The sequence below is a fragment of the Rana temporaria genome, chromosome 7 (assembly GCF_905171775.1).
Source record: "Rana temporaria chromosome 7, aRanTem1.1, whole genome shotgun sequence".
NCBI classification, from domain to species: Eukaryota; Metazoa; Chordata; class Amphibia; order Anura; family Ranidae; genus Rana; species Rana temporaria.
The window spans coordinates 54,574,892-54,597,173 of record NC_053495.1 but is presented as its reverse complement, the minus strand read 5'-3'; the positions used below and the strand labels follow the sequence as shown (position 1 = coordinate 54,597,173).

Below are 22,282 nucleotides of genomic sequence, written 5' to 3'. Positions count from 1 at the left end.
TCTGCCAAAGATGGGGAGTCCCGGAGGTGGACATAATGGCCTCCAGATTCAATACGAAGTTGACCAAGTTCGTGTCGCGGACAAGGGATCCATTGGCCTACGGGACGGACGCCCTGGTATGTCCTTGGCATCAGTTTGCACTGATCTACGCCTTCCCTCCGTTACGGATGCTGCCCCGTCTTCTTCTCAGAATTCAGGTGGAGCACAAACCAACGATTCTAGTAGCCCCCGCGTGGCCCCGGAGGCCTTGGTACTCCTTAATAATAAGGATGGCAGTAGAAGAACCTTGGGTCCTCCCGTTAAGGCCGGACCTCCTCTCACAAGGACCGTTCTTCCATCCTGCCTTACAGGCCCTAAATTTGACGGCCTGGCGGCTGAATCCCTAATTCTTAGAAACAGGGGCCTCTCTGGCCGGGTCATTCCCACCCTGATTAATGCAAGAAAGCCAGTCTCTAGGCTTATATACTATAGGGTGTGGAAGGCTTACATTACATGGTGCGAGGCTAAGAGATGGCATCCCTGCAAGTATGTCATTGGGAGAATCTTGGAATTCCTACAATTAGGAGTAGAAAAGGGTCTGGCTATTAGCACAGTCAAAGGACAGGTCTCGGCCCTATCCATTTTCTTTCAGAGACCTCTGGCCTCTCACTCCTTAATGAAATCTTTTTTGCAAGGGGTTATTCGGATTAACCCTCCGATTAAAGCTCCCCTATATCCTTGGGATCTAAACTTGGTTCTGTCGGCTTTGCAAAGTCAGCCCTTTGAACCACTGTCTGAAATCCCGCTGGTCTTGTTGACTAGGAAACTAGTTTTTTTGGTCGCTATGGCTTCCGCCAGAAGGGTATCAGAACTGGCAGCCTTGTCATGCAAGACACCTTATTTGATTGTACATAAGGACAGGGTCGTTCTTCGGCCACATCCGTCCTTCCTACCGAAGGTGGTATCTAGCTTTCATTTGAATCAGGACTTGATTCTTCCGTCCTTTTTTCCTAAACCTTCCTCTAAGAAGGAGAGACTCCTGCATTCCTTAGATGTGGTTAGGGCTGTTAAGATTTATCTAAAAGCCACAGCCCAGATTCGCAAGACTGAAGTCTTATTTATTCTGCCGGAAGGACCTAAAAAAGGTCAGGCAGCGTCTAAAGCCACCATTTCCAAGTGGATTAGACAAGTGATTGTACAGGCCTACGGCCTGAAAGGTAAGAGCCCGCCCTTGTCGATCAAGGCTCATTCCACGAGAGCCGTGAGCGCCTCTTGGGCAGCGTATCACCAGGTCTCCATGGCCCAAGTCTGCAAGGCAGCGACCTGGTCGTCGGTTCATACGTTTGCTAAATTTTATCAAATGGACGTTAGGAGGAACGCTGATTCAGCCTTCGGGCAGGCGGTTCTGCAGGCCGCAGTATAAGATCCTCTTGTCCTATGGCACCCGCTGTTTTTTTCTGTGCATTGTTGTTTTCCCTCCCCTCATTTGCATTGCTTGGGGACATCCCATATGTAATGGCTATGCTGCTCTGTGTCCCGTGATGTACGATAAAGAAAAGGGGATTTTTAATAACAGCTTACCTGTAAAATCCTTTTCTTGTAGTACATCACGGGACACAGAGCTCCCACCCCTCTTATGGGGAATTTTGGGATGCATATTGCTTGCTACAAAACTGAGGTACTCCCACTATGGGTGGGGGTTATATAGGGAGGGAACTTCCTGTCGGAGAGTGCCAGTGTCCATCACCTGAAGGTGCACTATATAACCCATATGTAATGGCTATGCTGCTCTGTGTCCCGTGATGTACTACAAGAAAAGGATTTTACAGGTAAGCTGTTATTAAAAATCCCCTTATTTGCCTAATAGCAGACATAAAAGTGTGCCTTAACTTACCTCTGTGCACTGTTAAATTGATCAGAGCTCAGACACTTGCTGTATGCAAAGTCTGGTGCTTCCACCGCCTTCTCCTAGACATTTGGATAATTTGGGTATGAACAGAGAAACTGCTTCTTCCATATACATAGCCCTCCATTCAAGCACTCTTCTGTACACTACACAAAAATTCAGCATTTGGAATTTTTAGGACTTTTAAGCTGAACTCTGGTCTTTTTCACTGTAATAATGAATGAACACCAATTTAGTGCATTTAATGTGCGACCACTGCTGTGTTATGCAATACTCCTAAGTTTTACTCCCCCTACACAGTACCATCAGGGCTGGTGCAAGGATTTTTGACACCAGGCGAAACCTAATTTTGCCCCGCCCCCTTTGTCCGAGCATCAATGTGACAGGAGCCGGAGCTAGAGGAAGCATGCGGCTGCAGTAGAGAGCACTGATCATTCAGAGGCACGCAGCGGATGTTTGCTTATGTTCCATCAGGACATGTCCTCCAGTGCTGCCCCTCTGTAACGACACTACAGAGTAGCTGCCTGAGTAACATGCAGCAGAGGCATCCCCTGCATCCCCCTAAATGTGCACACTTTATCCCAGCAGCACCCACTAAAGGTTATAACATTTATTACAGGGGTATTTATAATACAGCACTGAAAGCTTACATAGCGAGGAGACGGAGAGTAGGGAAACCAGCAGCCAGGCACCCTAGGCACCAGTGCACCCTAGGCGGCCGCCTAGTTTGCTTAGTGGTAGCGTATTAGCATCAGCCCTGAGTACCATCAACATTAAATGTTTGGCACTGAAGAAGTGGAGATGGTGAAATTTTTCTGTACATTAACCAATCACAGAACACCTGCATTCTTTGAAAAGAGTACAAGATGTTTTCAATACTAACAAGCTGTAGAGTGAGCAACCTGCTGTAATCTGTGTACTCTAGCTGTAATGGTAGGCTGCAGCGCCAGACATTGAGGGCTTATAGGCAGGTGTAGTGCTGCAATATGCCTGCCAGCCTGAAGATGGGACTGTGCTGCTTTTTCAGGCTAGTAGGAACTCATTGGGGGCTAAGTTGCCCACTATCACGGTGGGATCCACGCAGCAATCTTGGAGTGGCCATTGTCTTCTATTAAATGTTTAAATTGTGGGAGATTTGGGTGGCTATCTTTGACAGAAGTGATTAAATGTCACTTTCTGCATCATCTGCAGTGTGGAAGTAAGTGAGAAACAGAGTCCTGGTTGGTAGGAATAGAAAAGAGCAGCATTATGGAAGGGTATCTGATGATAAACAAAAGCACAGGATTCCCTTTGCAGGGCATCTCTGTCTGCCAACTTACTGGGGTTTGCCTTCCACCTCCAACTGAACAATCTGCAGAGACTTCAAGAGACTCGGTGTAAAGTAGCAACATTGGTACTTCCTTTAAAGGAAGCGCTCCTTGTGCCTTCAGTGGACTGTAAGCCTGTGCCATGTTGCTTATCTGAAAAGTGCCTTATTGACAGTCATTACCTTTCTTCCTGAACAAATAGTGTAAGCTATTCATTGTGTGCCTTTTCTTCTAGAATCTACCATGTTCCCATTTTTCCAATTCAGCCTTTAAAACTATGTGTAAGCATCAACATGGTTGTTGACTCCTCCCAATTTCTTAAGTACGCTTTGTAAGCCCCGGTCAAACCCAACTGTACCATATGGGGAAATTTAAGTAAGAGTATTACATAATTCAACAGTGACTGTGCATTGCAAACACCTGATTAGTGTTAATTATTTTTTTACTGTGCAAATGACCATAAAATGATTTTTTTGGACAGAGGTCACCTTTTAATGCCCCACCTTACCTTCCCTCCCAAATTGATGCCTCAGCTTTAACAATGCAACTCAGAAGGAGGAGACACACATTAAAATCACCTACAGTGAGGGAAAAAAGTATTTGATCCCCTGCTGATTTTGTATGTTTGCCCACTGACAAAGAAATGATCAGTCTATAATTTTAATGGTAGGTTTATTTTAACAGTGAGAGACAGAATAACAACAACAATTCTGAAAATTGCATTTCAAAAAAGTTATAAATTGATTTAAATTTTAATGAGTGAAATAAGTATTTGATACCCTATCAATCGGCAAATACTTTTTTTAACTCACTGCATGGGACCTCGCACTAATCGGATAGGGATTTCCATACATTCCACAACAAAGTGTTTTGTGTATAATCTAACTTGCATCTTGCTGCCTGTTGACATTTTTGAGCTCTTTGTACTGACTATCGTTAACTTCCAGTCTTATTGCAGTTGTCTCCCGGGATTGATAAATCGAGGTGTGCCTTCTCAATGCACTATGCCTAACCTATGTAACGCATTCACTTGTGGAAAGAGTGCACACTGTGAAGTAGTGCCTCCTGGAACATTCAAGTAAGCTTTTCCTCTCTATGGTCAGTTTTGAATCCGTCATCCATTTGATCCTGTCGGGGCAAAGCCTAGATTGGCTTTGCCTTCTGATTTGGTCTATTTAATAGATATTCTGTTGCTCCTGGTTACAACTTGGGTTGTATGTCTTCTCTGTGCTCCTGTCTGTATGTAGTTGCCCAGTTAATTGTTTCATGCTTCCTAGCTTCAATAGCTATTGTAAAGACCAGATACTCCTGATGCTTAGATCTCAGTGCAAGCTGCCTGTTACCCATCAGACTGCAATATGGTTTACTGCTGTATCTGTTGTGATCCTGAATGCTGCACTGTGGTCACACTTCTGGTCTATCTCTGCAGTGGATAACAGCTATCCTCTATTCTTCAGGTTACTTTGGGCCAAAAACACTTAAATACAGCAAAGCAATGCTCTGCTGCTCTTGAAAGCGCAACCAAACTGGATTTAGTGCATGACCTTTTTCCAAGTTTAAAATCTGTGCCTCACAAGACCATATTTATTGTGCTGTCCCCATGTTTAACAGTTTGTGCTCATTCTATTGTTACACATCCATGTGTAATATAAAAAACGTTCTAAACACATGGTGGGATCACTGGGATGTTTTTTTTCTTATCCTTCACGCCAGCAAACCTATAGAGACCTATGGTAGATAAGATTAGCTTATGAGGAATGTGAGGAAAATCATGATCAATCAATGAAGCCCTCGGCCATGCTGGCACAAGGGTAGTATGGGCACTTATGGACTCCAATCAGGATGATTGCATACATGTAAGCAAGAACCAGCTTTACAATTGGTACAGGTCATATTTCCAGCCACGGATCATTGTTTTTAAAGCATTGGGTCTTTTGGTTTTCTTGTACGCACATGATTATGGTCGTCTTTTTAACTTATATCCACATATAATTCACGCCTAAGGCCTAAGTACACTTTTAGTGCGCTTAACCTTTTTCTAACCCCCTCCACTATAACATCAGAATCCCCAGAATCTTCACTGTGATGCCTTTCAATATATATTGCATGGGCCCACACTCTCCATTCACTTTAGTGGGAAGCCTGTTCACTGTCTGGCAGGCCAGCTACATCTTGTTCACATTTTCATAGAATGTTTAATGGACTGTGGCAATACTTTGGGGACTCTTTACCAAAAGTAAAATTTTCTATGTTTTGGAATGTTAAATACTTGAGTGGAGGGAATGGACACGTCCCTTTTACACAGTCGTATAGGGAAACCAGCACAACCAAGGCTTTCAATCACATGATGTGTACTGGAGGGGGCGGGACCATCTCTTGGGATTTTTTGGTGTCTCTGCCTGAGAAGGGACTCAGGCAGAGAGCAGACAAATCACAGTAGGTGCTTCGGATCAAGGTAAGTACACGCTATAGATATGATTTGTTCATTTTTTTTATTTCATTGGTTTACAACTACTTTAAGGTACTTCCAAAGTCTGAGTAGTGTTAATTTACATGTTTTAACCTGAGCACTGATTTATATTTAAATTAATTTGTGGTATAAATATAGTTTCTGAAAAAAGATTCAGCTGGTATATCTCTGTCCTCTAGATGTGTTTGCATAGAAGGAGAAGTCGGGGATGGCAGAAATTGCTATGGTAGCCTTTTGTTTTCGATTCAGACGCTTAATATTGAGAATATGGAAATGAGGAAACAACCTGGGGCATTAAGGGCATTTGGTGAGTAAAATTGTTATGGTATTACTGGTTATAAATTTGGATTTATACCTGTTTGACAGAACAGCCGCCAAAAACTAATATTTTGAAAATGATAGCGAGGTTCACATTATTGTAATGACCGCAGCTTACAATGCTATATCCCAGTGAAAGGGCCTTAAACTGATCCTGAAGTCTTGAGTTTGAAAAATGATATAGTTAGCCTTGATGAACAAGAGAACTGCTGGGGCTCCATTCATTTAAATTTTCTAAACCACAAATGGCTGCAAAGGGTGGGTGAGTTAGGTTAGATCGGGGAAAGAGGCGAAAAGGATGAGTGAATGCACTTTGTTTCAACATGCATTTTTTAGTCGGTTTTTAGATAATATGGCTGCCTGCTGTTGACCTACTATGCATGTTGTATCTCTTATCAGAGCCATATTTAGATATTGTGATGCTTCAGGCACACCTGGATGAGGATTCCCCTTTTTTACCCCTTGTATCATAAGATTTTAATAGTTGAAACTGATGCTAGAAAACTGATGCTGCTGGAGGAAGTATGGTGTTTGCTTTAGATGTGTGCTGTACTATGTATATATATTATGTACTGTACATAATATAGAACAATAGAAGGCAAAGATGGTTTCATGTCTTGAACCATAAACTACTTTCAACCTAGAGCCCTATTTCCCCTACAACTCTCTTGCTAAATGTTGGTACACATGTTCAGCGGTGGAGGGAAGAGGAAACAATATAAGGAATTATAACAATTTGTGGTTTACTGCTGCCCTAGACTCTGGCTCACTAGTGCTATTGTGAGTGACCTATACAACCCAGAATATTTTCAGTAGAATAGTATGTTCATACCTGCAGTTCTTCTGCTAGATTTGTGAAATGTTCAGAGGAACCCAAAAATAAAAAAGACCTAAACATAAATTACGCTGTAAATGCTTTAATGAAGCCCTGTGTCACCCTATTATAATTTGAGCATCCATATGGGTACATACACAAACACTAGATTGCAAGCATCTACCCTGTCTTCCCTGTTCCCAGGATGCGTCACATGATTGCATACATTCTTATATCTGACAGGGGTTAGTCACAGTCAGCTGGTTCATACTGTGGGGACAGATTTACCCTCTGCAAAGGTCCATCGGGTGCTTGCTCTGCATATTGCCTGGCTTTCTCTGGTTCAGTCCTGGCTCTCTTTAGTTAAGTCCTGGTATTATTTCTGGACTCGCTTGTTTGGTGCCCATAGGAAAGTCCAGCTGTGTGTAGCCTCCATCGGACTGTTTTTTCGGAAATTCGACGGACCTTTAGAGATAAAATCTGTTCTCTTTCTTTCCGTCGTACTCACGGCGGACTTTTGCATGGTCAAAAGTCCGACCGTGTGTACAAGGCATAACTGTTCCTGTAATTGCTTCAATTGCTTTAGTTGTAGTCCCTATAACTGGCTGGCTTAAGTGTGTCCCCAGTAATTGGCCTGTCTTGTACCTCAGTTGGGTTTAAGTTTGTGTAATAATCAAATGGACTTTTATCTCCAGGAAAAAAAGATTGCTAGAATCATTTTGCATCAATGCAAATCATTTCTGTAAAGATTGAGCCCCTAGTTGCATCGGAGCTAACAATGCAAGTCAATAAGAATGTTAAATAAACTGCAAGAAAACGCCCACCAGATGATTCTCTAGATCAGGGGTCTCAAACTGGCGGCCCTCCAGCTGTTGCGAAACTACAAGTCCCATCATGCCTCTGCCTGTGGGAGTCATGCTTGTAACTGTCAGCCTTGCAATGCCTCATGGGACTTGTAGTTTCGCAACATCTGGAGGGCCGCCAGTTTGAGACCCCTGCTCTAGATGTTCCCAACTATTTGGGTGACCGAGGTATTGCTCGTCGTTAAAACAGTTTAAAAGAAAAAAAAAAAAGGAAATGCACTTTCTAAAGCTGTACAGGCACAAGAAGGAGCCCATGTGAATTCAGGAAAGTGTATTGTTTGTGGAATGACAGTGGTGAATGCGAAAGGGAGACAGGAAGGGTAGTCCAGTATGTTTTGTAAGAGTGGTTTGTACTGTGGTAAACTCCATAAGAATATTTGCTGCTTTTTAAGTAGTTACGATTTTATTTAATTAACCAATAGAATATTTTGGAGTTCACATTGTAATTTGGTGCAGTGGGCTACAAATCTCTGTCCTCTGGATTAGCTGTCTACTGTTTATAATAATAAAATAAAAAATCTGGAAATACCTTTTTTACAACAAAATAAAACTGCATCTGACCTATACGGTGAGAGTGTTTGCATTATGTAATAAGATTTTCTTATTCACAGAGGAAGGGTGTGCACTGACGCTACGGAAATTTGGTCCTTTTACAGTATTTCTTCCTCTTATGAAAGCAAGTAAATTCAATGTAAGTGCAAACCTTTTAAAAAGTGAGCTATTATCTGATCATTTCTGAATCCTACTTATTTTCTAGTGCAATATTTACACAATCTTTCTAAATGTTTTCCAAGGTATCTCCAGTGCCATATATTTAGGCCTTCAGGCACATATTTCTTTTGAATTCATACATAAAAGGCTTTGAAAGAAGTTGAGCATTTTGATGTCTGGCAAGTGCCCATGTTAAAGTTTACCACATTAGGGGGGTGTGTCATGCCAGTCTATGTTTGCATATGAAGGTCCAGATTCAGAGAGAGATACGACAGTGTATCTCCTGATACTCCGTCGTATCTCTGACTTAGGCCGGTCGTATCTATGCGACTGATTCATAGAATCAGTTACGCATAGATATGCCTAAGATCCGACAGGTGTAACTGTGTTACACCGTCGGATCTTAACTGCAATTTAAAAATGGCCGCGGGGGGGCGTTCTCGCTGATTTACATTGAGAAATATGTAAATCAGCGAGATACGCCAATTCACGAACGTACGTGGGCCCGACGCAGTGTTACGACTTTTCCGTAGCGGTTTTCCCGGTGTATACTTACCCCTGCTTCTATGAGGCGCAGCCAATGTTAAGTATAGCCGTCGTTCCCATGTCAACTTTTGTTTTTTTTACGTTGTTTGCGTAAGTCGTTCTCGAATACGGATGGACGTCATTTTACGTAAGCGTTGAAACCACTGACGTCCTAGCGACGTCATTGGGAGCAATGCACGCCGGCAAAATTCACGGACGGCGCATGCGCATTTAAATCGGCGCTGGAACGCGCCTGATTTAAATAGTGCACTCCCCCTAGCCGCGGAATTTGCATTCCGCCGGGGGATTTACGATCCGCCGCTGCAAGTTTGGAGGTAAGTGTTTAGTGAATTAGCCACTTGCCTCTCAAACTTGCGCCAACGGATCTTAAATCACATAGATCACGCGGATCTAAAGATCCGCTGATCTATGTGAATCTAGCCCAAAGTTTGGAGTTATCTAGCCATTAAGGTGAAGCACTTGGCCTGCCCCATCTTAGTTAACAGTATTTTGTATTTAGCTACCCTAAAGATACTAAAGCAAATCCATATATTTTTGTTGGGGGTTTCTTTATATTGTTTGCATGTAATGTAAATGTATAGTAGGCTGTCAAAAATAACCCAATAATTAGAACTTTATTTTGAAGATGTGCATGTAGAGCTTTACACACCCACATGAATACCAGTTGTTGCCTATCACTCTAGTATAATTTAAAATGATTTTAAACACATTCTCTGGAATTCATAAAGACTGGTGGAGACAGATTTTGTGAATGTGTGTCTCACGTGTTCTAAAAGTGGTGCAGCATGCACCAAATCCATGTACCTGTCTAGAACTTGTACCTGATTTTGGAGCATTCTGGACCATATTTCGAATGCACACAAGACTCTGTATGCACCAGTTTTTCTCTCTGGATGTCTAAAAAGAGTTGGTCTTAATAGCTCAACAATGGTAAGATACGAACTGTCGATATGTTATTTTGAAATTGCAGCATTCGATGCACCACAATGTAAAAGTGGTGCATTGCGCAACTACCTGAATTTGGTGTACGAGTCGCTGTCAGAACCAAAAGTGTCACATATGCTTCGTGAATTTGGTGCAATACATTAGAAAAAGGGCTTAACACCAGAAAAGTGTTTAACTGTTTGTTGAACGTCTCTTGAACCAAACATAGGACCATTCAATGACCACTTAATAAAGGAAATACATATAAAACCATTAAAGCGGTGGTTCCCCCTTAAAAACAACTTTTTTCTTTATCGTTACATCACGGGACACAGAGCGGCATTCATTACTATATGGGTTATATGGAGTACCTTCAGGTGTAGACACTGGCAATCTTCAAACAGGAAATGCCCCTCCCTATATAACCCCCTCCCATAGGAGGAGTACCTCAGTTTTTACGCCAGTGTCTTAGGTGTTAGTCATGGTTTAGCTTGCCTCCGCATCCTTGGGATTAGGTGAGCTACCGGTTCTGTCCAAAAAAGCCTGAGCGCTAAAGTGGTCAGTAACCGGACCCCAAACCCTTGGGGTATAGCCCATAATGCTTTCTTTTTAAGAGAGCTGGACCCTGGGCCCAGAACTTAGAAAACCTTTGGGCGCCTAATGTTTTCTGTTTGCCAGGGTGCTGTATGGGTCCAGGACAGTGGATCCTTCATGGAAGAAGAAGGTTCCCAGGGCCTGAAGGTCTAGACATCCCCACGGAGATGGGGGAAGATTGGGCCTCTTGCTTTGCAAAGTCCTGCGGCATGGAGCAGGTAAGTAAGGGGAAAACTTGCGGAACTTGGCTCTTAGCAAGTTTTTTCTGGGAGGTCACAGGGGACATGCCTAAAAGTTATGCATTGCATCTGGCAAACCAGTCACATATCATGAAGATAGGATGGCTCTATATGTTGTTATTCCCCTTAAAAAAGTGACCTCCCTGGTAGTATTGGAAAAGCTGTGAGTGGGGCCTTTTGTGTACAATGTATGTGTGTGTCAGAGAGCTATGCTTACCTGCAAGCCTCCAGGCGATGCTCTATCCAGTCCTCTTCCTCATGCCTGCAAGGCAGGCAGAACGCTGTCCTCCTCGTGTGTTCCAGGCCTGCGGCTGCAGGAACAGAGAGGCCCTTCCTCCCATACACCCCCCCCGTCGGCGGGCACGCGCGCGGCGCGCGTGCACGTGTTTATAGGCGCATTTGGCGCCGTTTTAGCTGGGGGGGAAGGGCGGGTCAGTGTTTTTAAGGAAGGGGCGGCCCTTCCTTGGATACCACAGCTCATTCAATACTATGGTTTGAGGGAGGAAGGACTGGAGTGAAGCACGGGGCGCTGAGGACACACAGTGGCCAGAAAGAATACTACAGTCTTCAGAAGATTGTGGTTTAGCCTAGGAATAGGCTGTTTTTTCTTTTCCATCTCATAGTCTTTTCTTTGGCAATACTACTCAGGGGGATAGAATGTTTTTTCTTGCCTAGATTGAAAAAAAAAAAAAAAAAAAAAAAAGGAAAAGAAGTTTTTTTCTTTTAAAAAAAAAAAAAAAAAAAAAAAAAAAAGTGTCATCTGGGGAAGAGGAAACATTTTTTATTCCCCAAACAGGTGTTTGGGCATTTAACTATTTATAAGTCCCAGGTACCAATAAGTAGCAGGTGTACCTCGGTATTGTACCATGGCATCAAAGAACAAATCAGAGGGTACAAAAGGTGGGGATTCCCCCACAGGGTCTGAGGTCTCGGATAGAGCTATGCCGCTGCTTTCCCCACTGGGAGCCGTTGGGCCATCGGGATCGGGGGCTGGAGCTGACGCGAGTCAACCCAATCCTAAGATGGTCACGGAGGAGGTGTTACTTACCTCTTTAAATGAGATGCAGAAAAGCATGGGAAAGATGATAGCCGCAGCTATGCGGGGTAGTAAGCGGAATAGATCTCCGTCACCCGTGCGCGGACCCTCGGAAGAGGAGGTCCTTTCCTCTGGGGAATTGGACGACCTCTTGGACAAGGACCAAGTAGGTTCAGGGATCGATGATCCGGATACAGAGGAGTCTGGGGCAGTCTCCCTGAGGGAGAGCTGGTGGATTCAAGACTTGACGGACTTGGTCCATAAGGCATTCAACCTGCCTATACCAGATCTCCAGGTATCGACGGTTTCAGCTTTGGGCTCACTGAGGGCGCCTCAAAGCAGGGCGGTGTTTCCGATCCATCCTCTATTGGAGGGAGTCTTGTTCCAAGATTGGAACAAACCAGACAAGGTTTTCTTACCACCTAAGAAATTTTCTGTCTTGTATCCTATGGAAGAAAAGTTTTCCAAGAGATGGGCTTCTCCTGCAGTAGACGCAGCCATCTCATGTGTTAACAAATCGTTAACATGCCCTGTAGAAGACATACAGGTTTTCAAGGATCCAGTTGATAAACGCTTGGAAGCACTACTTAAAAACTCCTTCACTGCTGCAGGGGCAGTAGTACAGCCAGCCGTGGCTGCGATTGGAGTCGCTCAAGCTTTATCGGATCAATTTAAGCAAATGCTTGAACTTATTCCTGCCGAGCAGGCAGAAGAATTTTCGGATGTCCCTAAGGCCATTTGTTTTACGGTAGACGCTATCAAGGATTCTATCCAGCAAGCGTCACGTTTATCGTTATCCCTTATCCATATGAGAAGACTCTTATGGTTAAAAAGCTGGGAGGCTGAGCCCCCATGCAAGAAGCTCCTGGTAGGGTTCCCCTTCCATGGAGGTCGGCTCTTCGGAGAAGACCTAGATAAATACATTCAGACCATTTCAAACGGCAAGAGTACTCTCTTGCCAACTAAGAAGAAGGTTCAGGGGCCTGCGTTTAAACGACAGTCCTCCCCTGGACAGGGGCCCTCTAATGCCAAGCAGTATCGACGGCCCCCTGCAAGAACAAACTTCGGCTTCAACAGCAGATCACAAAGACAGGCTGTTAGAGGCAAGAGGCAGTGGTTTCGCAAACCAGCAAAACCAGCCCCCAAGTCTACCTTATGAAGGGGCGCCCCCACCCACGAAGGTGGGGGGAAGGCTGCGACTCTTTTCGGAGATTTGGGAAGCCAGCATTCCCGACGAGTGGGTACGGTCTTCCGTGGCCACAGACTACAAGCTAGAGTTCCTAAGGTTTCCTCCTCCTCATTTCCAGGAGTCGAGGATTCCAAACGATCTGGAGAAAGGAGCCGCATTAAGATCGGCTCTAGATCATCTACTTTCCCAGGAAGTAATAGTAGAGGTACCAGTCCTGGAACAGGGACTGGGTTTCTACTCCAACCTATTCATCATCCCAAAGCCCAATGGAGATGTCAGGCCAATTTTGGACCTAAAGATGGTAAATGCATACTTAAAAGTCCGCTCATTTCGGATGGAATCCGTGCGGTCAGCAGCTACCACACTCCAAAAGGACGACTTCATGGCGTCCATAGACATAAAGGATGCCTACCTTCATGTTCCAATTTATCAGCCACATCAAAGATATCTACGCTTTATGGTGGCTTCGCGTCATTTCCAATTCGTGGCGCTTCCCTTCGGGTTGGCTACGGCCCCCCGCGTGTTCACGAAGGTTCTAGCTCCAATCCTAGCCAAGCTAAGGATTCAAGGGGTCACGATCCTAGCATACCTGGACGACCTCCTAGTCATAGACCACTCGTCTCCCGGCTTGGAGCGAGCAGTGGCCCTCACGGTCCAATACCTCGAGAGGTTCGGCTGGGTCCTAAACCGGGAAAAGTCAGCATTCCAGCCCACAAGGCAATTGGAATATCTCGGCATGAGATTAGACACAGAACAACAAAGAGTGTTCCTACCTCTGAGGAAGGTCGAAGCCATCAAGGTGTTAATCCTACTGGTTCTAAGCAAGAAAGAACCGACTATTCGCCTATGTATGAGACTACTAGGCAAGATGGTGGCTACCTTCGAGGCGGTGCCATACGCCCAGAGCCACACTCGCATCCTGCAGGCAGCCATCCTGTCAGCATGGAGCAGAAGGCCACAGGCCTTGGATATCCCGTTGCCACTCTCATCAAGAATCCGGCAAAGTCTGTGTTGGTGGTTAGACCCTCAGAACCTACTGAAGGGAAGGTCTTTCAGCCCAGTGGCTTGGAAGATAGTGACCACAGACGCCAGCCTGACGGGCTGGGGAGCAATTGTGGAGGGTTCCACTCGCCAAGGTATTTGGGCAAAGCCAGAGAAGCTGTTACCCATCAACATCTTGGAGCTCAGAGCTGTTCGACTAGCCCTCAGGGCTTGGACGTCGAAATTGCAGGGGTTCCCGGTGAGAATTCAATCAGACAATGCCACGGCAGTGGCATACATAAATCACCAAGGGGGAACCAGGAGTCAGGCCGCTCAGAGAGAAGTGAGCTTGATTCTCCTATGGGCAGAGGCTCATGTGCCCTGCATATCGGCAATATACATTCCCGGAGTGGACAACTTTCAGGCGGACTTCTTAAGCCGCCAGACTCTATGGCCGGGGGAATGGTCTCTGCATCCACAGGTCTTTCAAGCACTCTGCCAAAGATGGGGAGTGCCGGACGTGGATATCATGGCATCGAGACTCAACAAGAAGCTAGACAGGTTCATGTCCCGGTCAAGGGATCTGATGGCCTGCGGAACCGATGCTCTGGTTTGCCCTTGGCATCAGTTCAAACTTCTTTATGCGTTTCCCCCGCTCCAGTTACTACCCCGCCTGCTGCGCAGGATCAGGGTGGAGCGCATACCAGTCATCCTGGTAGCTCCAGCATGGCCCAGAAGGGCATGGTACTCACTAATCCTAAGGATGGTAGTGGGAAACCCTTGGACTCTGCCTCTAAGGCCAGACCTGCTATCGCAAGGTCCGATCCTCCACCCTGCCTTACGGCATCTAAATTTGACGGCCTGGAAGCTGAATCCTTGATTCTCAGGGGTAGAGGTCTGTCTCAGAAGGTAATCTCTACCCTAATCAGAGCCAGGAAACCGGTCTCTAGGGTGATTTATCACAGGGTCTGGAAGGCCTATGTAGGCTGGTGTGAGTCCAAGCTATGGCTTCCTCGCAAATTCACCATTGATAGAGTTTTAAGTTTTCTCCAGCTAGGAGTGGATAAAGGATTGGCATTAAGCACAATCAAAGGACAGATTTCTGCTCTGTCAGTGTGGTTTCAGCGGCCGCTGGCCACCCACTCGCTGGTTAAGACCTTCCTTCAAGGGGTCTTACGTATTAAACCTCCAGTTAAATCCCCGCTTTGTCCGTGGGATTTAAATCTTGTCCTGTCAAGTTTACAGAAACAACCGTTTGAGCCGTTGGCTGAAGTTCCTTTGGTTCTACTGACAAGGAAGTTGGTATTTTTGGTTGCCATAGTTTCCGCAAGAAGAGTTTCGGAACTGGCAGCCTTATCCTGTAAGGAACCATATCTTATATTTCATAAGGACAAGGTCGTTCTCCGCCCTCATCCTTCCTTCCTACCGAAGGTCATATCCAGTTTTCATTTGAACCAGGATTTGGTATTACCATCCTTCTTCCCTAAACCTACTTCCAGAAAGGAAGGGTTGCTGCATACCTTGGATATTGTCAGGGCCATGAAGGCCTATCTTAAAGCTACAGAGAAGATCCGAAAAACAGATGTGCTGTTTATTCTACCGGATGGGCCCAAGAAGGGGCAGGCAGCTGCAAAGTCCACCATTTCTAGGTGGATCAAGCAATTAATCACTCAGGCCTACGGCTTGAAAGGGTTGCCTCCTCCAGTATCATTAAAGGCTCATTCTACTAGAGCCATGGGCGCCTCCTGGGCAGCACACCACCAGATCTCTATGGCTCAAGTTTGCAAGGCGGCAACCTGGTCTTCTGTCCACACATTCACAAAATTCTACAAGTTGGACGTAAGAAGGAATACTGATACTGCCTTCGGGCAGGCAGTGCTGCAAACTGCAGTTTGAGACCCTCGGATCCCGGGGGCTCCTCTTTTTTTGAGTTAAATTTAAAATTTAAGATTATTTTTCTCAAATAAGTTGGATTTATTATGATTTGAGTATATCTCTAAATTAAATCCTTTTGTCTTGGAGATGTTCTCCCTCCCCTCATTGTAAGCATTGCTTTGGGACATCCCATATAGTAATGAATGCCGCTCTGTGTCCCGTGATGTAACGATAAAGAAAAAGAGATTTTTAATACAGCTTACCTGTAAAATCTTTTTCTTGGAGTACATCACGGGACACAGAGCTCCCACCCCTCTTTTTGAGGACCATTTTGGGAGGCACACTGCTTGCTACAAAACTGAGGTACTCCTCCTATGGGAGGGGGTTATATAGGGAGGGGCATTTCCTGTTTGAAGATTGCCAGTGTCTACACCTGAAGGTACTCCATATAACCCATATAGTAATGAATGCCGCTCTGTGTCCCGTGATGTACTCCAAGAAAAAGATTTTACAGGTAAGCTGTATTAAAAATCTCTTTTTTTATTCCACTGGCCCCCCACATTACAATCGAATTAAGGCTATTATTTTTTTTTTGCTGCTGTACATACCTTGATACAGCATCTTCACCCGTGCATCCGGGTTGCGAGTCCCGCGGGAGTGGGCGTTCCTCACATGTGTTTGATTGACGTTTTTCCCAAAAACGAGCTCTCCCCCCGTCGCGTAAGCCGCGTCACGATTGGCGAAAGGAGCCGAACGGCGATGCGCATGCGCAGTATAGCGCCGACTCGCCGTTCGGCTCCTTTCGCCAACCGTGACGCGGCTTACGCGACAGGGGGGGAGCTCGTTTTTCCGAAAAACGTCAATCAAACACATGTGAGGAACGCCCACTCCCGCGGGACTCGCAACCCGGATGCACGGGTGAAGATGCTGTATCAAGGTATGTACAGCAGCAAAAAAAAAATAATAGCCTTAATTCGATTGTAATGTGGGGGGCCAGTGGAATAAAAAAAAGTTGTTTTTAAGGGGGAACCACCGCTTTAAATATTACCTTTACCACTCCCATCATATTTTTTGGGGCTGCCCCCAGATCCAGCTGGTTTGGTCTGGGGTCACTTCTTGTATTGCGGAGGTACTGGGGGTGCCAATTCCATTAGAAATTAGTGTCTGTCTGCTTGGTTTGGTCGAGGAGGTGGTCCCGTCAAGGGCTCACAGGACTCTACTTAATATATTACTGTTGTATGGTAGGAAGGCCATCTTGCTTAAATGGAAAAAAACTGGGGCGCCAGAAATTGCATTTTGGAAGGGGCTGGTAAATGCAATGATCCCGTTTTATAAAGTGACATATATCTCCCCGGGCTGTAGGGGGAAATTTGAGAAAGTATGGAGGGCTTGGTATGAATCTGATTTAACGCTGGGTTAATGTGGATAGTCGCAGATCGTAAATGGGATCCTGCGGTCCGTCGGACACTCTCCTGGTCCGATTGCATTGGGTTTTTAGAGAGGGAGGGTATAGTAGGTGAGGGGGAGGCTGTATAAGCACATTCGGTTTACTTTCAATGATTAAAGAGGGGGACGGGAACTGAGTAAAAGGGGGGGCAGGGGGCATTTTTTTGCCACGACTGATGTTCGTCATTGGCGCCGGTACTATGTTAGTATGTGTTTTTTTTACCGGTCATGTTGACCGATGGTTTCACTTGGTGTTGTGCCAAGAAATGTGTGTCTTGTATGTTTTGCAAAAATTTTCAATAAAAATAAATTTTCAAAAAAAAAAATATTACCTTTACCTTTTAAACCTGTCACATATTTAATTAGGTCATTATGTAAAATAGCATAAACGGAGACAACGTGCATTTGTGTATATGCAATTCAAACCAGATGGTGAATAGGGGACAGCTGAATTTATATGCAAATTTTTACTTTTCTTATGCAAAACATTTTTGTTCTAAATTAGAAAATTGACATACAGTAATATGATCAACTTTTATTAAACTTATTTTACTCACAAAGCAACAACATATCTCTCTACAGAGAACATTGGTCCATTAAAATAAGTCTCTAAGTAAATTTACAGTGTACTGTCAGTGAAATACTATTCTTGTCATGACAAATCTGTTTTTTCTATAATATTTTTTTATTGCTGGTTGGATTAAGAGCCAGATTAGAGCAATGTTAGATGGTGTTTGGGTTAAGGTTAATTGTGGTGCTTTTTTGTAAAATTTTGTCTTTATAATTTAATCTAAAGACAATTTATTTTTATTTTTAGAGCGCGTGTAGGAGAATTTTTTTGTATGCTGGATTCCACACTTGGTAGTAGATATACACTGTGACCTATATGCATTGTCAATGTACATGCATGCATGTCCTTTAATAAGGCAGCCCCTATGAATCTGCTATCTCACTGAAAACAATATACCCCTGTGTTGATTTCTTATGTCAAGTAGAAAGTCTATGAAAGTGCAGGGAAACACAGAGCCCCTTCTATTTTTCTTTTTTTTGACTTTTTGAAAATTATGACATATGAAGCTTGGTAAATGTGAAAGTAACCTCAAAATGACCAACAATAATAAAAACACAAACATATGGTTTTTGATGATGTATTCCTTTTAAACATTGTCTTAAGGGCACACATTTATGACAAGAGGGGTCAACTGATAAAAAAATTAAAATACTGTCAAGAGGAAATGAACTCATAAAAGTTTTGACCCAAAAAAAGATGACAAGCACTGGACTAGTGTCCAGAATTGTCCATGCACTATGTCTCTGTATTAGGGCAAACATCTTGGTAGAGGAAGGACGTTTCCACCTCATGCCAAAAACAGTGATCCGTACAGTAGTTGCATCACCAAATCTCACTCCAGATTTCTTAAAACTAGCAGTCAGGGGCAGTAGTGCCTTAGATCTCACACTGCAGAGATACAGCTCAGTGTCCGTGGGCACAAAAGTAGCTAGACAGTAGGCACACTAACACACCAGGAAGTGCACCGCTACTTTTCAGGAGGCATTTAAGATAAACAAGTACATTCCAGTATTCATTCATGTAAAAAAGTGCTGCTTGGGCACAATCAACACTGCTAGATGTCCCCTATATCAGTGTTTCTCAACCTTTTTCCAGTCGGGGCGCCCTTAAAAAGTATTTTCAGTCTTGAGGCACCCCAGTCCAAGACTTGGTTCACGTTACTGTGTGTCACGGAGCACACGCAAAATTGCACTCATTCCTGACACACAGACAAATGCTCTGATCTTTAGGGGTACAATTCTTTTTTTTTTTTTTTTTTTTTTTTTTTTTCACGTCAGACTCTGCTCACGTATGGCCGCGAGACTAGCTCACGGTTCGACCGCCCTTAGCGTCTCTCTTGTGGCTTCGCATCATCTGTGGAGTTTATTTTTCTTTTTCTTTCTTTTTTTTTTTTTTTTTTTTATATTAATTATATGTTTAGATTTAAAAAAAAAAAAAAAATTCACTGCACCAATAGCACCCCACGTTTTCAAATGTGTGGGGTACCATTAAGAATTGTACCCCCCCTAATCTAAGGGGTACAATTCTTAATGGTACCCCACACATTTGAAAACGTGGGGTGCTATTGGTGCAGTGAATTTTTTTTTTTTTTAAAAAAGGTCGGAAACTTCTTTCCCTGCAATTTTGTGGGTAGGGAAGCCCATTGAAATGAATGGGCTGCCCTGCACGCAGCCACATAGATGTGAACCAAGGGCTTGTTCACATGTCAGGTTGGAGGGGCGGTAAAACCACATGGTTGAGCTGTGTTTACCACCCCCAACTTCTCCCCTTTTAGCTGCAGATGTAGCAGCTGGGGGTGTACACATGCTGTGGATGCAGTTGGAGGTATACCCAGGGTGAATGGTGCTGCACTGCAACTACCTGTGTGCATTGCACGATTTGCGGTTTAGTGATGCTGCATTTAAGGGCTTAAAGCAGGTGGTGAGGAGGCAACATAATGCCTCTTTACCGCCTGTCAAATGCCTCTGAAAAATTATCTGTGCATGGATTTCTTTTCAGAGGAGCAGCAGTCCTGTCTGCTTTTACAAACTAGCCCTACAAAAGCAGTTCTGATGGTACAGGAATGGGGGGGTCAGGATAAAGGTAACATATTCACACATATATACACACAGACACATGCGCGCACACACATACAGACACATGCGCGCACACACATACAGACACATGCGCGCACACACATACAGACACATGCGCACACACATACAGACACAAGCACACACATACAGACAGACACATGCATACACACACACAAACAGACACATGTACACATACATACATACAGACACAAGCACACATGCACACACACATACGTACACATGCACACACACATACAGACAGACACATGCATACACACACACAAACAGACACATGTACACATACATACATACAGACACAAGCACACACACATACAGACACAAGCACACACACATACAGACACAAGCACACACACATACAGGCACATGCACACACACATACAGGCACATGCACACACACATACAGGCACATGCACAAACACATGTATAAAGCCATTTTAAAACAAATCTAGCTTCTAGCAGGACAGTACCTTCCAGTTTCCTCATTCAGCTGGGTACTGCACTGTAGGGGGAAGCAGAGAGCACAGCACACTCCCCTGCACTTTACTTTCACTTTTGAGACTGATGGAGCTTCTCACAGTGCCGCTGTATAGTTCGGCAGAGGATCGGGAGATAGGGCTCATCTGATAGTCCTTCTCTCCCCTGATCCCGCGGCACACCTGAGAACCTCTGACGGCACACCGGTGTGCCGCGGCACACTGGTTGAGAAAGGCTGCCCTATATCATAGCATATCTTTGTAAACCAACTTTAATCTATTTATTTCACCACTTCAAATGATTCTAAAAGTTCTGCAAGTAGACTGTTCTTGTTATGAAGTATTTAAATTCTGCATAAACATCATATCTTACAACTCCAAAATCTTCTGTAATAGAACAGCAAGTCTTTGTCTGATATACTTTTATTTGTATCGTTAGGAGACCACAGCTAAACTATTTTGCAAAGCTCACATTGTTGCTGGCCAGTACATGAATAATGATTTGAAGAAAATTGGTAAACTGTGGACTATAGGTGGGGATGTCTTGGAATTTTCCACAAAGGTAAGAACCTGTATTATTACTTTTGTAAAGTAGAGTGTAAACTTTTAACTTTGAGTTAAAGTGAAAAGCAAGTCAAAAACCTAACTAAGCTTAAATCTACTCACACCCACATTTTTTGCCTATTTTCTTTATCGTTACATCACGGGACACAGAGCGGCATTCATTACTATATGGGTTATATGGAGTACCTTCAGGTGTAGACACTGGCAATCTTCAAACAGGAAATGCCCCTCCCTATATAACCCCCTCCCATAGGAGGAGTACCTCAGTTTTTACGCCAGTGTCTTAGGTGTTAGTCATGGTTTAGCTTGCCTCCGCATCCTTGGGATTAGGTGAGCTACCGGTTCTGTCCAAAAAAGCCTGAGCGCTAAAGTGGTCAGTAACCGGACCCCAAACCCTTGGGGTATAGCCCATAATGCTTTCCTTTTAAGAGAGCTGGACCCTGGGCCCAGAACTTAGAAAACCTTTGGGCGCCTAATGTTTTCTGTTTGCCAGGGTGCTGTATGGGCCCAGGACAGTGGATCCTTCATGGAAGAAGAAGGTTCCCAGGGCCTGAAGGTCTAGACATCCCCACGGAGATGGGGGAAGATTGGGCCTCTTGCTTTGCAAAGTCCTGCGGCATGGAGCAGGTAAGTAAGGGGAAAACTTGCGGAACTTGGCTCTTAGCAAGTTTTTTCTGGGAGGTCACAGGGGACATGCCTAAAAGTTATGCATTGCATCTGGCAAACCAGTCACATATCATGAAGATAGGATGGCTCTATATGTTGTTATTCCCCTTAAAGAAGTGACCTCCCTGGTAGTATTGGAAAAGCTGTGAGTGGGGCCTTTTGTGTACAATGTATGTGTGTGTCAGAGAGCTATGCTTACCTGCAAGCCTCCAGGCGATGCTCTATCCAGTCCTCTTCCTCATGCCTGCAAGGCAGGCAGAACGCTGTCCTCCTCGTGTGTTCCAGGCCTGCGGCTGCAGGAACAGAGAGGCCCTTCCTCCCATACACCCCCCCCGTCGGCGGGCACGCGCGCGGCGCGCGTGCACGTGTTTATAGGCGCATTTGGCGCCGTTTTAGCTGGGGGGGAAGGGCGGGTCAGTGATTTAAGGAAGGGGCGGCCCTTCCTTGGATACCACAGCTCATTCAATACTATGGTTTGAGGGAGGAAGGACTGGAGTGAAGCACGGGGCGCTGAGGACACACAGTGGCCAGAAAGAATACTACAGTCTTCAGAAGATTGTGGTTTAGCCTAGGAATAGGCTGTTTTTTCTTTTCCATCTCATAGTCTTTTCTTTGGCAATACTACTCAGGGGGATAGAATGTTTTTTCTTGCCTAGATTGAAAAAAAAAAAAAAAAAAAAAAAAAAAAAAAAGGAAAAGAAGTTTTTTTCTTTT

The 22,282-nt window shown here is 44.5% G+C and overlaps 1 protein-coding gene across 1 annotated transcript in view; it reads left to right on the top strand.

The window, feature by feature from the left end:
• STAB1 (stabilin 1) overlaps positions 1-22,282 on the top strand; it is a 357,595-nt gene that overhangs the window by 62,221 nt on the left and 273,092 nt on the right. The window contains exons 9-12 of the mRNA XM_040361004.1: positions 4,140-4,270; positions 5,842-5,969; positions 8,269-8,348; positions 20,778-20,900. Coding sequence (XP_040216938.1) covers positions 4,140-4,270; positions 5,842-5,969; positions 8,269-8,348; positions 20,778-20,900 — 462 coding nt within the window. The remainder of the gene's footprint in view (positions 1-4,139; positions 4,271-5,841; positions 5,970-8,268; positions 8,349-20,777; positions 20,901-22,282) is intronic.